The sequence below is a fragment of the Parus major genome, chromosome 1A (assembly GCF_001522545.3).
Source record: "Parus major isolate Abel chromosome 1A, Parus_major1.1, whole genome shotgun sequence".
NCBI lineage: Eukaryota > Metazoa > Chordata > Aves > Passeriformes > Paridae > Parus > Parus major.
The window spans coordinates 46629780-46647653 of record NC_031773.1 but is presented as its reverse complement, the minus strand read 5'-3'; the positions used below and the strand labels follow the sequence as shown (position 1 = coordinate 46647653).

General features: G+C 37.9%; 1 protein-coding gene across 9 annotated transcripts in view; it reads right to left on the bottom strand.

Annotated features, from left to right (window-relative positions):
• The window catches only part of UBN2 (ubinuclein 2), a 51485-nt gene extending 33804 nt beyond the window's left edge, over positions 1-17681 (bottom strand). For 2 of the 9 annotated variants that reach the window (XM_033514568.1, XM_033514569.1), the window contains exons 1-3: positions 15035-15119; positions 13518-13610; positions 7979-8080 (exon numbers count right to left, since the gene is read on the bottom strand). In XM_033514568.1, coding sequence (XP_033370459.1) covers positions 7979-8080; positions 13518-13610; positions 15035-15079 — 240 coding nt within the window. In that variant the 5' untranslated portion in view covers positions 15080-15119. The other 7 variants (XM_033514562.1, XM_033514563.1, XM_033514564.1 and 4 more) reach the window with 6 other exon arrangements.
• Between the last annotated feature and the right edge of the window lie 193 nt (positions 17682-17874).

The following is a 17874-nucleotide window of genomic DNA, read 5'->3' as shown; positions in this document are numbered from 1 at the left end:
GGCTACCAAACACTTTTAGGTAGGAGGAAGAGTTATCCAGAAAAGTAAAACCGTAAATATGTATTTCAACAAGGAAGCTGGAAAAAGAGCCTGAACTGGAAGCCTACTGAGAGATTCAATCTGAATAAGTAGTTAGAAACTTCCCCGACTCATCACCTTTTATCTTTCTGGAACAGAAAGCTTAACATGCAGTACTGAAAGACAAAATAGGAAAGGAAAAGTGGTGACAGCATTTATAAAGTGTCCTAAGATGATATGAAAAGCTAGCACAAGAAAGTGCGAGTATCTATTAATTGAACAAAACAAAAGTGAAGTGACTTAATAGTGGACTTGTCATTCATCTTAAAAGACCAGGAGGACCATGCAAAGTAAACTTGAGAGTGGAGGTTGTATAAGAATTTCAAAGAAAACTCATGCCTTTTTCCACAGCTCTCAGAACCAGCTTCATTAGGTGCAAGGAAAATGAAAGTAGAGAAAATAAATTATCCACGGTGCTTAATGACAGAGCAGACATTTCCCATTTGAGCTGACAGGGTGTGAACTGAATTAGCGAGGCTGGGGCAGTAAAGGATCAAAACTGGAGAATACGAAGTAGTTGCCAAGTTAGAAGCAAAACGCACACAGTCAAAGCTGAGACCATTAGCATAAAAAGCAAAAGCCAACAGAGTAAAGAGATGTGGAGCAGTACAGGAAGGCCTAGGTAACACACAAGTGAGGATTAAAGGCAGTCCACAAATGAGGAATCATGAATCCCATGAATCACAGCAAGTTATCTTGCTGTGTGGCACAGATCCACTGGAACAAGACAACAAGAAAGGCAGAATTAATTCAACACACAGAGTGACTGTATTCCATAATAGTCAACAGGCAAATAAGATTAGCAAGATGTGGATGTATAATTAAGCAGTTGAGGACTATGAACTTAGACTTTAAAAGACTTTTCTAACATTCAGTTCCTCTCAACCCTTGAATAAGACTACTTTAGCAAAATCTGGTTCTACCCTGAGCCTACTGAACAAGGTATAACTTAACTCAATGTTGTATTTTAGACATAGGGGCCTGCAGACCACAGTGTAGTTAGTACAACCCTCTTTGAGCTAAGCTTACTATTTTCTAGTGCCAGAACAGAAAATGAGTATGTTTGTATAAGGTATTAGCAACAGAGCTTAAGCTTCATTTTGAAGTGCTTCCAGAACTCTCAGTTAAAGGGAACATGGCTCTGGCAAATTCTAAATCTTCTTATGAATTGTTTTCAAGACCTTTGCTTTAAACTAGCTTTTTTTGTGCATGAAATCACACAATTTATCTTATGAACAAAAATAAGTTTAAAGCCCTTTACAGTGTTCTGCTCTTCCTTACACATTTCAAGGACAAGAATCAAAAAAATCTCAGACCTACAAAGAGACAGGACTTGACTGACTCCTGTGAACACAGGTTTGTCCTGATACGACTGATTATGGAATCATTCTGCAGATAACAAAAGACTGTCTGACCATCTAAAAGCAGGTTCATATGTAAGTTATTTTAAACTATTGTCCTTGAGCTACATTACATTACTTGGCTTTTAGTGCCATAAATCTAATTAAATGTTTTGGTATGAAAGGTAATTCAGTTTTTTAAAAAAATAAGTTAACTGGTCTCAACTTCATGAGTATACCAAGAACAATGAATTTTTATGGATTATACCAATTTAGTTCTGAAATCCAGATCCATAACAGTATCTTATATTAATATTGTCTACTCTTGTGTCCAGGTATTTTGACTACAATCCTCAGACATTTTGCTGTGATCCTTTTCCTCATTAACCTCCCTTTCATACAACAACCTACAAAAGTACATATGTGAAAAAGTTTTTAAACATTTCTGTACTAAGCCTTGGAAATGAGATTTGACGCAAACATGTCCAAATGTTTTAAAAAATGTAGATTATTTGTTGTGAAACAACTAATACTTAGCTAAAAGACACGCAGGGATAATTTTTATACCTTGTTTAGTTTATTTCTGAGGTAGCTCTAACCAACTTGGGGTGGAGGGAACTGTTTAGTTTTGATCATCAGTAGCCCACTGAAATAAAGGCCAAGCTACTGAAATTATGTCAAATACAGTTCCTTCAGTGAAACAGACTAAATATCCACACAGTTCCCTACACACTTCAGGATTCTTCAAACATATAGCATTGACTGATCTCTATGCTTCTTCAAGATGCAAAGAACTGAAATGCACTCTTTTGGCTTTGTCATCCTCTAAGGCTCAGTTTTCAGACAAAAACATGTAACTACCACCTTTCCAAAACTACAGTATAACAGAACCTACAAGTAAATCTTGAACAAGGTTTAGGGGAAACAATGCATTGCTTTACTAACCCAAGGAGACATCAAAAAGCAAGTACAAAGAGCTTTCCTGTGAAACAAAGGCTTCTCTTCTAAAACGTGCAGGGAAATTGGTGGGTTTGTTTGTTTTTCTTTTAACTCTAGGGAAAAGGACAGCCGGAATAGCTCAACAGAAAAAAGCATAAGAGATTATAAAATATATAATACTTGGCCCAGGGTAGTCTCATAGGAGAATCCTAGTTCAGTAGTCAGGGTATCATAATCCATCAGACTACCAGAGCACCTTGAGAGAAGTACTAGTAGACATCTATTCTCCTGTTTTGTTCCCATCTCAACCAACACCTTTTACACCTTTCCACCGGCCACCAGAGTTAGGTTATTAGCTTAAGTGACGCTCACAGCAAACAGATTACATTCTTATCACCTTGAAAACATTTCAGCTGAAGTTATAAAATGTATGACCAGTCATGTGACCACTTTTATCTGTGGTAATTGAACAACTCAATTCTTTTAGAGCTTGAGCTCTGACCTGACCCACAATGGAAATCTAGTTCAGTATTAAACAATTATGTAATGTATTACTTAATCTCTCCAGGATTAATGTTACAGAACTACTAGAATATTCTGCAGAAAAAAAGTTACACTTTCCTTTTCCCCTCATTTAACATGAAGAGCAGACTTTCTTTATATGACACTTAAGACAAATGCTCTTATCAAAGATGCGATATTTTGGCATGTTATAAACCTCCCTTTGTATTACATTAATAATTATTTTGTTTGTATTTTTTGGGAAACACTTAAGTTCACTGTACTGCTTAAAAAAATTCAGCTACTCAAAGAATAGCTAATCCTAGATGATGATCTACCCCTCTAGTAGCTCAGATTACTTTGAAAAGTAATTTTGTGATCATCAAAAAATTAAATCTAGCAAAATACAGGATGTTGCTGCAACCATTATTTCCTTCTCCTGCAGATATAAAGAGTGGTACTACACAGGCCAGATACAAGTCTCAGGTGTTTTCAACAACCTATGCAGGTGCTGAATTTTCAGTTTATTCAGTTTATTCTTACTCTTTCCTAAAGAAGGGTATGCCTTTTTGCAGGAGATCAAAAACATTACTTCTCCTTTAACAAACATCAGATGTGTTCTGCAAATTTAACTACCTTTATTCCTTGAGCCATTTTGGTTCTTACAGATGCAAGAGCTAAGCAGATGCAACAAGGAGGACAAAAAGCAAAGAATCTCTGAATTGAAACTCAGCCTTGTACTCACTCAAAATGCATAGGACATGTCAGGGGCCAGCCAGCAGGCATCCCCTGAAGACATGCAGGAAGCAAACACAACACGTTATTAAAAATGGCACAGTGCACTCAGCTAAATGAGCACTATTCCCCAAACACACAACTTCCAAGCCTGGGCAAAGTGAAAATGAACAAGGAAGACAGTACTAATATAAACACAACAATCCAGAGCCAATGAAACAGTTGGCAAGCGAACCTCTTAAAAATAGAAACTTTAATGCACCCTCATGTATTCAGTGTGGATGAAGTTTGCTACTGAGGTCTACAAAAGCAGCCTTTTCCAGATGAAAAATGCCGCAGTGCTCAATTTTTCTCAATATACCATGGAAGTAGGTTTAATAATGGTTCCTGTGGAGTCTTTTTCTAACCTTTGCAGGTTGATAGTTTGGTTGTTTCGTTAGGTTTTTTTAAGAGACAGTGATCTTTCACTAAAACAACACTATTCCTTTCCATAGTTAGCATAAAACAAACTCCTTGGAGTAGGAAGAATGAGAGAACAGTATCAAGTTGGTCTGAAACTACATCTGGCCTAGACCCTCACAAAAATGGTAAGAATTTCCATCAATACACTGAGCTGCCACTCCCTGAAGAGATACTATTCTTGCTGGGAAAAAGCTTCTCAGATATTCAAGAGTCTTGTCCAAAATAACCTTACTGACAACCCATCAACTTCAGGTTTTAGGGGCAAGCCAGTGTAGGAAAGAAGAGGATATTACATCTATCATACCTTTTGATGTCTGGAGACTACAAGATGACAACAAATTTATTCTCGAAACATGTGAAAACCATGTATCATGACACAGAATTTCTGCAGAGACCAAGCCCTTAAATTATGAAAAGTATTCTAGGGAACCCAGATAGAAAAAGAGTAACGCTCTCAACAATACGTCCAGAATTACTAAAACCAACCTTTGAAAGGTTTTCTGTAAAGATGATCTGAGCTCTTTTGAGGCAACATATAGCTAAAGAAAAGTAAGTTCTTCCTTTTAGCTGAAGTGTTTTGGAGAAATTTTCCACCTATGAGAAACCATTGATAACGTTGGTTTTCTCTAGTGAACAGCACAGGACTTTTTACATCAGTGTTTAGAAGGCTACTTTGGAACAATGAATATAACAGACTAAGTCAAGTATTTACACAGGGGCCTGGGTGTCTGAAAAACTGAACTGCCTGCTTCCCCCTACTCTTGGCATTCACATCTAGCTTCAATTCCTGCCAGTATGGCTACCTGGTATCACTGCTTCAAAAGACACTGCTTACAGACTTACAGGCCAACAGTTCTTTTTCTACGTCCATTGACTTGGAATGGGGGAAGTCTTTGGTTTGGATATCCAAACCTTGTTACCTTTAAGTAAGAGAAAATGGCATACATTTTCATTAACACCATGTATTATTTTAAATTCCCTCTTCTGTATTGCATAGCAGAAAGCTCAGAGAGCACTGGTTCCCTTGCAGTCTTTACCTATATAAAGCTTACATTGCCAGGAAGGTATTCAACCAACCAAATAATCAGAGGTCATCACAAGATCAAGTAATCAGCCTGATCTGGCTGGACACACATGTGCATGCAGGAAAAATAGAGTGGGTGAAAAATTCTACAGGAATTCCACTCCACAAAGAATGTAGTTCTGGGCAGCTTACACTACAGCAAAACCTATTTTCAACATCAAAGCAGTGGAAACACTGAGGAGGAGCAGCTTTCTTTGCAGGTTATGGACATTTTGTATAGGTCCATTAAGATAAGCAAAGATAAGGACTTGCCATCAAGCTAACCCCTATAGAGCAGTTAGAAACAATAGTACACTGGTTTTGATTTACTTTTTTTACTGGAATTATTACAAATCCACTGACTGCAGTCAAAATGCTCAACCCAAGAATAGCTGCTCACAAAGATTTCCTGCTTGCCTGCAAATGCATTTACCTCAAACTGTTTTTAAAAGCTATGGAATACATCTGTTTCAGTGCCAGAGAGCTCAGTATTTCTTTCACAACTGTGACAAGAAAAAGGACTAAAATTCTGAGGAAGCTTTCAATTTCTATTTTTTTCTTCTGGGATAGAGACAAGATAATCCTGGAGCAATTAAAGAGGCACTCATATTCACTTTTCAAGTATTTGTGTTCAGGATATTATAGTTTTTTCAGTGTAAGACAGTGTGTCTTCTGCAGAGAACAAGCCCTTAAATTATGAAAAGTATTCTAGGGAACCCAGAATACTTTTTTACATGCCCAGTCCAGGGCATGGCTCTGATACATCTCAGGGTACACAGCAATTTCATAGCTGGCCACACAGAAGATGAACAAGCCAGACATGTAGATTTTCCTTCTGAACACTTCTCTTGTATTCAAGATAGAATGATGGATTTAGAGGTTTCGCTGAACTTCAACTCCTACATTACAGGACCCTTAAGATCTGCAACAGCAACATGGACTGCAGCTGGCACACTATATTTTTTTCTTCTTTTCTATAAAAAAATGGGCATAAAAGCAAAACAAAGATGGCCTCTTGCTAGTCTGTATTTGTACTGAAGACAAGTCATAGTAATTTGTTGAGGAAAGCAATCTCTAGAGACTACACCATTTCTCCCCAACAGCTTCCACAGTTAGCACATGATGCAACCATTTGGTCCTCCAACAACTGCCTTTTGTACATTTTGCAAGGACTCTGTCAAGAGACAGAAGTAAATGCTCCTTCAAATCTACTGGATCTGCTGCTGGTAGCACCACCAGTGGTGGCAGGAGGCACAGTATGCTATGTAGTAGTGCACCAGACTCATACTTTGACAGAGACCTGTGCTATGAGTATTGCCAGTGTCCCAAATCTCCTATCAGATCTGTGATGGGTCACAGTAAATCCAGGAAAACCTAGCTAGAACTTGGGCTGGGTATCATAGCATTTTAAAAGTGAAGATGATGAACTTAAGCAACAGTGAGAAACAGGATAAACCTATAGGCTCAAGTGGTTTCTCAGCAGAAATGATGCATGTCCATTCCTACCAAGCTGGAGACCAGAATCTGACCTTCGGAAAAGACATGTGAAGGCTTAGACCCCAATATGGTTCCAGCAGCACAACCAGAAATTGTGGGATAATGAACAGTTTAATATTGGCAGGTTCAAGTTTCTAGACAAAGAAAAATGACAAACTAATATAAATTACAATAAGTACCTTACATCAAACTCTCTTTGCACAACTTTAGACCTACTTCAAAAAATACTGATTTTTTGGAAAAAAATCACACAGAGAAACTCAGCCTGCTATGCACTGTGGTTAACTGCTCAGCTTCTTCTGCAGAAAAAGCTTATCAGCTCTGCAGACACTTTCTGTGCACCTCACACAAGGTATCACTCATTGGAACATCTACATGCTAGAAACTTCATAGCTCCGTTTACTCTCTTTACTCTCAAATTTTAGAATTTAAATGAAAGCTTCACATAATGTATGCTAAGCAATGCACTTATGTGCTTTTCTTACTCTTTTCTCTCAACTCCTTTTCATAATATTTCCCCTCCGACTCATAATTTTAGCCCCTCCCTTCTCATGGCAGATCACTGCTGCTTTATCGAGTGTCACTCAGCACTGGAGGAAACTGAAGGCAAGAGACAGCTCTTATTTTTGTTTTTTTTTTAACTTGACTAAACTGTACACATACTTCTTTCTGACATTTAATAAGGAAAAACTATAGAAGGCTTCTGAACTTTTAAATCATCCACTCTTTTTTCCAAGATTTCTTCTCATTTTCATGATTTCATGTATCACCTCTAAGATATCTTCAAATGCCCTCTTATAAACTTTCTGATATCCTTGATACTGCCTGCACCAAACTAAAATATTTTTCTTTTACCTTAAGATGTGTTTTCACTTCTGAAAAATATTCAAAGTAAGCAGTAATATCCTGCTGTTTAACCTGTTTTGTCTCAAATTTTTCAGACATATTCAATGTTTAGAATAACCATCCTATTTTTACTGTTTTTTAAGAGAAGAATAGCTTCCTGATTTAATGAAGGAAATATAATGCCAGTGACCCATTAATAATCCAGAGAGCTACTACAAGAAACTAAACTGTGCCAGTGTCCTTTTGGTCAACAGTAAATGAAGTGCACAAATAAAAATATTTTAATTTCTGAAGCTGGAAATGACTTGATTTAGGAATGGCTTTCTTAATTCTTTGGTGCATTATATCTTGAATAAGACTACAAATACAATAATTCATTGGTCTCCCAAAGTAGTACGCCCTTTGCATTCACATCAGTTACAGACAAGTACAAAGTATTTTCCCTTACCTTTCTTCTGTGTTGAAAAGATAAAGCACTGTCTCATGATTTCTTGCTGCTGTGCTGAGGCTTACTTACCGCTTCCGAATTATCAATGAAAGGGTCCGTCTCGTCGTAGCCATAACCTATATCAATTAGATCCTGCAGGCGATCTTTCCGATGTTTGTGGGGCTTTCCACCCTGAAGACAAAGCAAGTGTTACATCACTTAGGAAACATGGAAGCAACGTACTAAAGCCTACAAAGCATAAGGCATTGGAGGAATAGTCATTCAAGGAATTAGCAGTTTTGCTTTCTTGAATGCTTCCTTGAAGATGGTCTATACGACTAATGAAAACTTCCACACACAGATGCATTCTGGCAAACATGCCTCACCAGAATCATCCCTGAAAAGCAGTTACTAGCTACCTTTGTCTGCAAGACCAAGAGCTTCCTTCATCTCTATTCAGAGATTCTTCCCTGTCCTACAGTTTTAACGTATAGTGACTGGACTGCCAATGCTGGAAGGGCTGGGATAATTTAGAAACAGTCACTTTTTTCAGTATTCTACACAATCATTACAAGTGAAAATAATGATAGCCTAGTTTTCCCTACACAAACACTTTTTTCCTAAAGTGTTTCCCTACACAAAATGGATTAATTCTCTATAGCACATAAAAAGTTGAGTTTTAAAACCTAAAATGAGACTTGAATATTAAAGCCAGAAGGCTTAGTTTTCTAGCTCATGTATATTATCAAAATCATCGATAAGCCTTAAAAGATAAAATTCTCAAAAAAGCACTGCCCTCATTAAAATGGTAACTTCCATGAATTCAAGACTTGCTCCTGAAACTTCTCTGCCTGCACCCTACAGCTGTGAGCATTCCTAGAGCAAGTCAGTCCTTCCAGCTGTGACATCCAAATACCAGGGTCCACTTGTTACTATGAGAATGCAGACACTATTCAAAGGTGGTTTCACCCTTGCTCTTCTATGTGAGATGTAAGCATCTCAACACCTCCATTTTAACAATATTTTGAGAAAATGCAAATTTGTAACCAAGTAAAGCATGGGCTCTTGCAAGTGAACCGGAATCTCTCAAATACACTTAAATTAACAAATGCAATAGGTGCTAGGAGAAAAACTTCAAAAATCCGTTCTGCTTTTAATTCACATATCCAAGCTACATCCCAAGCTAAGTACTCCTATTGGTCCTATCATCTCCACCAATCACTCATCTGGAAAAACATCTGAATGACTGCACATTTCCAAAACACACAGTACTTTCTTTAAAAAAAAAAAGTTTGCATGAGATGGATGAGAGAAGAAAAAGTAAGTTAGAAAAAGGCAGCACTTAAGAATTCTAATTAAACTCCAGTGAAAAAGCTTATATAATTCATGCTTCTGACTTGGGTACCAGCAGGTTAAGAATGCTTCATAAACCATACTTCACCTGTATGAATCTTACTAATGTGTAATGCAATCCATCTCTGTACTACATATATCTTGCAAGTAACCATCAACATCCTTGTTTTTGAGTCTAAAATATTTTTGCAGCAGTGATTATCCTATGATTTTACGATTTCAGTATAATACAAGGGCAATAAAAAAAATTAAAATTTCCAATACATTCTGACTGCCTGACAGTCAGAAAACCAGATATGTAACAAAGGTAGTTAAGAAAAAAATAGTCTTATAATAGCTGAATGAACAGCAGTCTTAAAATAGTACCTGTATTCAGACATACAAAAATATATGAACCACTCCATGTATAATTAAGAGATTTTCCTTCATGTTCAGGCCTGGCTCTAACCATTTATGTTTAAGGAACTGTGTTGAGATTTCACGTGATCAAGATGTTAAGGATGCAAGACTGCAGCAGAAGAATGAAGGGATTATCTGTGTCACTGTCCACCATGTAGCATTTCAGGCAAGTTTTACCACTGCAGCTTTCCTCCAACCTTTTTGTCCCATAACACTAGTCAAAATACTACAGCAAATTAAGGTGTCTAGTTCCTGAAGCTGAAAATACCACTCATGCAAGTATTCAAAAAAGCCAAAGATGACTTCAATATATGAACTGTCATGTAATCTTACATTTAAGCAACCTTTGCCCGACAGGAATAGAAGGTCAGTGGCAAATACAATGCCAATACCTGAAGAAGCTTGAAGAGCAGAATCTATAAACCAGTAAACATGGTCTTTATGGTGGATAAGTTAATAAAAGCTATAAACAAAAGAACCAGCAGGCACAAGAATATACAGAGCAGGAAGAAATGTTGGTAGAATAAAATATTTCAAATGCTTTAAAAATGGTCCAAACATTTTTAAAGGCAAGAAACTGCCATGAGATAAGGAAGGTCTGCTTAAAATGATGTCTGATCTACAGCTAGGAAAGAAAAGGTAAGAACAGGTATCTCATTTTAGCAAAGAGTGATCAGAAAAATTATTATGGAATATGCATTCATTCACCTTTGGAAGCAACAGAGCAGGTCAAGAGTTGGAGAAGGACAGGGGTCTAAGATGACAATCTACTGAGGCAAGTTGAAAGAAAAAACAACTGAAGAATAACTGAAAGACCTTACAGTTGCTCTGAATTTAGTATGATAAATAGGCACTTGAATTCAGCATCAATAAAGCAAGGTAATCCACACAAAGTACAACCTAAGCAGAAAAACATACACCATGCTCCAAATTTATATGCTGCTCAGGAACCATGTGAGTTGTTACACACAGCTCAGACATTTGCTTAATCAAGAATGGTCAAAAAAATGTGAGTTGAGACTTATTAAAAAACCCCCAAAAAACAGAGAACAAAACCAGAAGTTGTTATAACACTGACAAATCAGGGCATCATATCATTAATACACTTACATTTAAAATAAGAAATTAGAACAAAAAAGAGAACAGTAAGCCAACAAGGATGTTTAAAGGTAAAAAACAGTACTTGCATGCAATAACAATGTTAAAGACACTACAGCTGGGGAACACAAGGGCTGGATTTAGATGATAACATCAAAATCACATGCAATGTGCAGAACTGGAAGTGTATTTCTCTATTTCTTACAGTACAGAAACTATGGAGCACTATATGAATTCATCAGGCTTAAACACAGTGTGTTTTCATATGACAATCATCACAATACTCCAGTGCTGTAGAACACAGAAATCCAGTAATGACCTGGTAGATTTCTGGCAGAAAGCTATAAAAAGATTAAGCATGTAACCTTTGGGTTTGAGAGAAATTAAGACAACACAGACTACCAGACAGGCACAGTGAAGTAATATCAATGAACACTTGGTCTATTTATACTTTCAAGTATAAATTCCACTAGTGTCAGAGACTATGTTACCATCCATTAGATGGACCTTCATTTCTTATGTAAGAAAAATTCTTACATATGTAGACTATTCAGTATCGTGTTCACAACGGTGAGGTTCGGTATCGTGTTCACAACAGTGTTTGATTTTATCTAGAGAATAATAGCAATCAAAATGACAAATGGAATCCTTCAGAGCAGAATTTTTTATGCTGATGTTTAGTATGTGCAGCAAATACAGGAGAGTTCTGAATAATTAAGTAAACAAATGGTACGTTATTTTGTTTTACAAAAACGCACTTCTTCACAGGCTCTTAGTATCTGCAAAATATATCAAAGGGTGTACTGATTTGGTTATGAGTACAGGAATTTGTCTGAAAAGTAAAAAGTCTTCAAGGCAGATTGTTCTCCATGCATCAAATTTTCCAGAAGTACTGCCACACATTATGATTAAAAACAACGTTTGAATCCACTTTGAACAGGTATCTTAGCTAAATAATACTTAATTAAAGAAGGATATAGTACTTCCTGCAAACCTGAAAAAAACCCCTTTATTTTGTTCTCATATAACCACTGATCACATTCACAGCAAAGCACTGCTAAGGAGTGTTACAATATAACTCCAGCTAGGAAGAGTATCCTGCAGTATCCTGGTCACTCACTTGATGAGAGTGGCTATCTGCTACATGGGATCCCTGCTCCAATTGAAGCTAGGCAGTGAATAACTCGCCACAAGAGGCAGAAGATGGCTGAATGCTGTCCGAACATGAGCAGTTGTACCGGGTCAGCATTCAGAGATGCGATTCCTCTGAGCATGGATGGCAAGTAGAGACTGATGGTTCTCATACAGGAAGAGAAAGGACAGGGAGTTTCTAACATAAGGAATCTTAGTCCCTCACCACCCTTAATGCTTAGTGGCTCTAACCTAGTAAGTAGTTCTTCAGATAGAAGATACTCCCTTTCATGGGGCTGGAAGGGACAAAAGGCAAGTCAGAGAATGAAAGGGGAGGAATTAGAAGTGCAAGTAGTAATGAAGATGCAAGCGCACCACAAATTTTTATTACCTACTGTTTTCTAATAGTTAAAAGCATCTATTTGCCCCTTTCTGTGACTACTGAACACTGAATTCTGGTTTTCTTAAGTCTAGTAACATGTTTTGTCCATAAATGTACATGTTCAGCTTTGATGGATGCATAAACATACATGTAAAATTAGACTGCTTCCACTACCACTCCCTCCTACATATATTGCTTTACATACTTACATTGATTTTCATCTACTGTAGTTAAGCAACTTTTTTCAGACATTAGAAAATCCTTAATAGTGGAAATGAGTTTTTTAGGAAAGTATGACTGAAACATTTTTCTCTCACATTCAAAAATTATTTATCATTCAAATTAAAAACAAATAGCATTTTGGAACAGCCTTCTCAATTCATCTTGGATTCTCTCAATCTCTCCAAAAAATGAGAAAGATTCTTTTCAGTTTAAGAGTTGATTTTGTTATGTATCACAGCTAACATGCCTTGAAATAGTAATTACTTCTACAGAATTTATAGACTGGGCACTTAGAAAAATCTGCCTTTGCCAGAAAAAAACCCCAAATAAGTCATACAAAAAAGATTTTAATATGTATATTAATAGCAAAAGATACAAATGACTGCTCTTGTTTCCCTTCTTTATTATTGAGGTGTTCTATTAGTAATCCAGAATATCAACATGCCTCAGCATGATGATGAGCTCTGATTGCCAGCTCAGACTTAATCACCCAACCCTACCCATATGAATTCTTAAAGACCTGTTTGGGTGTGGTTTTCGTCAACATTTTCTGATTTCTACCTTCATTTACTAGTGAAAGGCTCTTTATGTTCCTAGCTAGTGTTGTTCAGGTCACTCACACTACACTTTAAGGAGCCAGTAGAGTATCATCAGGCAGCTGGCAGCTACAAGACATTCATCGAATAATGATTTACTACTTAATAAATAACTTCCTATGGAAACATTTCAAACTAGTCAGGAATTCATCAAGAGTCATCAGTGAATACTGACCTGCATCTATTACCAAGTTGTATTTATATAGGAAGCTTTTCCAAGAATAGCTTCACAAGCTATAACATCTACAGACAAATCTATTTAGCAGACTTGTCTGATAAGCTTGTGGCAGCTTCAAGCTACTTAAGTGAAATAAAGTGAGACAGTCATCACTGAAATGTACAGAAGTCATTTGATGCTACATTAGCAACTTTTTTCAGCAAAAGAAATCCCAACAGTATCTTATCACTATTAAATATTTGTATTTTTTAATGAAGTGCAGTAACTCACGTATTTTGCCTCAAACTTCTTGGCAAGCATTTCTACTTCATGTCGCTCACGTTGTTCGTCATTAAATGGATCCTCTAAATGAGCTGACTTCTTCTGAAAAATGCAAAAGTTACACATTCATTCCATAAGAAACACAGAGTGCATCTCAAAACCTATTAAATGTCAAAAAACAATACTCTGATGACTAAGTGGTTAGAATTTATATTTAATCTCTAAAAATTACTTTGATCATTGAATTATCGTCCACCTACTTTTCTTCTGATGATAACAAACCCAGAAGAATTAAGATAAATACTCAGATTTGTATTTTCCCAAGCATTCCACTACAACATTAACTAAAAGCGTAAGCATAAGAGAGAATTATGACCATTTGAGGTTAGAAAAAACTCTCTAACCACAAGTCCTTTTCACCTCTGTTTCCACTGGTTCCTCTAATAGGTGTTATGATCCTTCTAGATAGAACAGACAGGACGTATGTGGTATGCTAACCAGGAGGCAAGCAGCCAGAAGACTAAAAATCTCAGTAAATTATAACCATAATTAATGTCTTTTATCTAAAGAAAAAAATTATAGTGCAAGAGTTAATTTCAGTAATCATAACTATGTTAGCTACAAAAGAGATTTAATATTCCAGCTATGCATACAAGGAGTGAGTAGTCCCTTACTTTTTTGGTGTTTTTTAGAAAAGATGTTTTCACTGAGACAAAGTCAATGAACAGGATATACATAGTGTTTTTGGTTTTTTTTTTTTTAATAAGCAATGGCAGGAAAACAGGGCTGCCCTCCTTCAAACCAGAGCTCACATAAATACAGGAATTGCCAGGTGGGGGAAGGTACTAGGATGCTAAAATACCGTGGAATTCCCCTTTGCAGAACTTTATGGATGGCAGCTAATTTTACTGCACATGGACTACTCACCAATGAATAAATGAAGATTTATTAAGAACAAAAAAAACTAAGTTCAGAAAAGCAAGATCCTTCCTCCATAGTATGAAATGCCAGTATATTGACCAAATGGTGACCAAACCAGCTCATTAGCATCAAGACCAATGTAATGAGGAAGGTAAACTAAGCAAAACTGCAAACACCACATAATTATAATACATTTTCCAGAATAAGTATTTAGAGAAAAAGTTAATAGGGGCTATAGTTATTCCTAAAACATAAATTAAAGCCACTTACTTATTTCCTGCAGGCATAATTAAATATAAAATAACTGCTCAATTCATGAAACACCATTTTCTCTACTTTTAACTGGGAAAAGGTATTCCTCATCTTCTGCTAGGCATATGTGGCTTTTATCTAACTCTGAAAGGAGACAAGGTTGAGCCTAAAGATGAAGTAAAACTTAGTACTTAAGTGTTAACTTGCTTCTTTCCACCAAACACCCAAAGCTGCAGCTGACTATCAGTTTGATTAGTTAAGCACTACGGAAAACTCAAATTCAAGCAAATTTTAGTTTTCACTGTTTCTAAGGGATGGATGGCTCCCAAACTAAGACGTTACTACTTCAGCACCTTTTGAGCCTGTTTGACAGAAGACAACTTGAGCTTCTGGCTCATCCACTTCAATCTGGGTTTGAAGCACCAAGCCTCACTTACCCTAAAAGAAATGGGAGCACACTTTCACTTCCGCCAGCATTTAAGAGGCAAATAAGCTCTTCAACCACACAAACTTATTACTCACATTCAAAACTTTACATAATTCCTGCCGAAGGATGAACTCTACAAACAACCTGATCAAAGGATGTTCTCTTTATGAAGGCAAAAAAGTACAAGCATAAGTTTTTAAAATATACATTTCCACTAGCTTCTGATTCAGCATAGGAACGTAAATTTGGAATTAAAAAAAAAGACACAAGTTGTACTGCCAAATCAGTTTTGGGATTCTTTATCATTTCAGTATTATACACCTATTATTATCATGGCTTCTTAAAACCGTATTTAAAGATATGCCTGTGCACCAGTCCTTGCCTTCCTTTGGAGAGCTTTTCTTGGTTGCTACAGTTCCAAGAATACTACAAGACAAAAAACCAAACTCCTGACTTTGTAATGTTAAATTTTAATGGCAAGTGTTATAAAAAAGTTGAGCAACTTCTTGTAAGGGAGGAGTCAATAACAGCTTCTAGAAAACCAAATCAACCTTCATCCAAAAAACTTGCATAGTAAAAATAAAGGATCTGTACTGTTAATTTTAAGCTGAAACATTACTAAAACAAATTTTGAAAACTAAAACTCCACTTAAAACCACAACATTAACTGCCAGTTAGTTACTACTTACTTTGAAAAAGCAAATCCCAAGATTTTAAATCTTCCCTAAACAGCTAGCTTCCCTAGTAGCTTTCCCAGGTCCTACCATATAACAAGAAATTAAACTGACAATCCAAGTACACATCCAGTTTTAAACATGAGTGAAATTCCAGAACCACTTTTAAAAGATCCTAATTTATGACACTGTTTTACATAGCAAATCAGCTGATTGTTCCACAACCCAGTGACAGAAGGGCCATTATGATCCATTCATTTTAATTTGGACTCTTTGGAGCTGAAAAATATACCAAGTTTCTTATAAAGAAGTACTATCCCTGTCTCTACCTTAAAAGCAGCTTCTGACCTCAGTTGTACCAAAATACCCTAAATCAATGCTCTCCCACCTCCAGAAGACATGGTATTTGCTTCAGAACTACATCAGGAAGAGCCCTTTTACCCTGAATATGTGATTAAGATATTGGCAACCTTCAGAATAAAAGGCAGTTATGGAACTGGGAACTGCCAAAGGGAAAAGTCAGCCTTCAAGTACTGAACCACTTCTAAACCCTAACACAATTTTCACCTTCACAGAACTGCTCAGAAAGATTGCACTTCAGAGAGCAGCATGATTATGCTACACTAATTCTGAGGAGTCATAACTGGCACTCTTTGCCCACAACAGCTGTAGGACAGGATGAACAGAAGGCACCTTTTAACTTGCATGACAAGATCTGAGGGATTAAAACCAGTCACTGATTTTTCTGTCTTCCACATTTGAACACAATCCAGTGTGTACATCCCTCCTACAGCAGAAAAAGTGAGCAGCCCACTAAGTATAGTTACAGCACTGCCACTGCCTAGAAACACTTTGGTTCATAAGAAAAGTTTCAACCATATTCAAGACTGTGCTGGATGTAAAAATCCTATTTTAGTCTCAGTACTGGTATTTGATACTTGTTTTTATCACCAGATCAACCAGAATCTTCTTCGTAGTAGTTACTTACTTGCCCTCTGCCTTTTCCAGTAAGAAACAAAGTTTCTCTGAAACTGTGTACTGGATTAAAGTACAAATTAAATTATTTAAATCAAGTACAACTTGGTATCCTCAACTAAGAATGAGCAGTTCAAGTATAACCAGCTTAAGGACATGTTACTCCTTCCTACTTGGAACAGTGGGCACTGTTGATTGGCTAATACTGCTTGTTTCCTAAAGTTGTCTGCAGGAGCTTTGTGCTTAAAAAACAAAGTAGTTCAAAGTAGTATTTTTTGTTTGGGAGGAACAAGCAAGGGAAGAACACTTTGGTCGTTTTTCCTTGAATCAAGTTCTCAACACTTACAGGTGTGGTTACCGGTCCAACATTAACTCTCATTTATCCCTGTCCCCTCCAAGACTACAACTCCTCTCCAAGTCTGCTACTGATCACTTCTCTGCTTCTCGAGACTTACAGCAGAGCCGGGTCTTCTTTATTTACCTGCACACAGCCTAGGGACAACCGGGAATACAGACCGGCGTGGTCAGAATTTCGTCCAGCTGCCGGTAAAGAGCTCCCAAGGAGGAAGGATGCAACACCTCTCCCGGCAGGGAAGGGGAGCGGCAGGGAGGTGAGCCGGGGTAAGCGGGACACGAGACAGTGGCGATCATCCGCCTCAGCCGGCAGCAAAGGCCAGGAGCCCTTGGCCAGCTCAGGGACAAGTGGGAAGCTCCCCTTCCCCCCACGGGCACAGGCGCAGCCTCAGCACCAGGAGGAGGCCGCAGCGACGGCGAGGCTGCCGGACTTCCCTCCAGGACGCCGCCCCTCCCGCCGTACCGGGACCACCCCCGAGCAGCAAGGGGTAACAGATAACACTATCGGCAAGGCCGGGGCCAAAGGCAGCCGAGAGGTGGAGGAGGAAGCGCGGGGGGACCCGTGCCGGCGGGAGGGGAGGGAAAAGGGGGAAAGGGAGGTCCCGTACCCGCGAGTCCCCGCACAGCAGCAGCTCCGGGTAGCTGAACTCCACGCAGCCCTCCTCGGTGGGGTCCTTCAGCACCACCTCCAGGCGGACCGTCTGGCGGAGCGGGAGCGCCTCCCGCGGCGGCGGCGGCTCCTGCCGCCCGCTCTGGCGCGGTG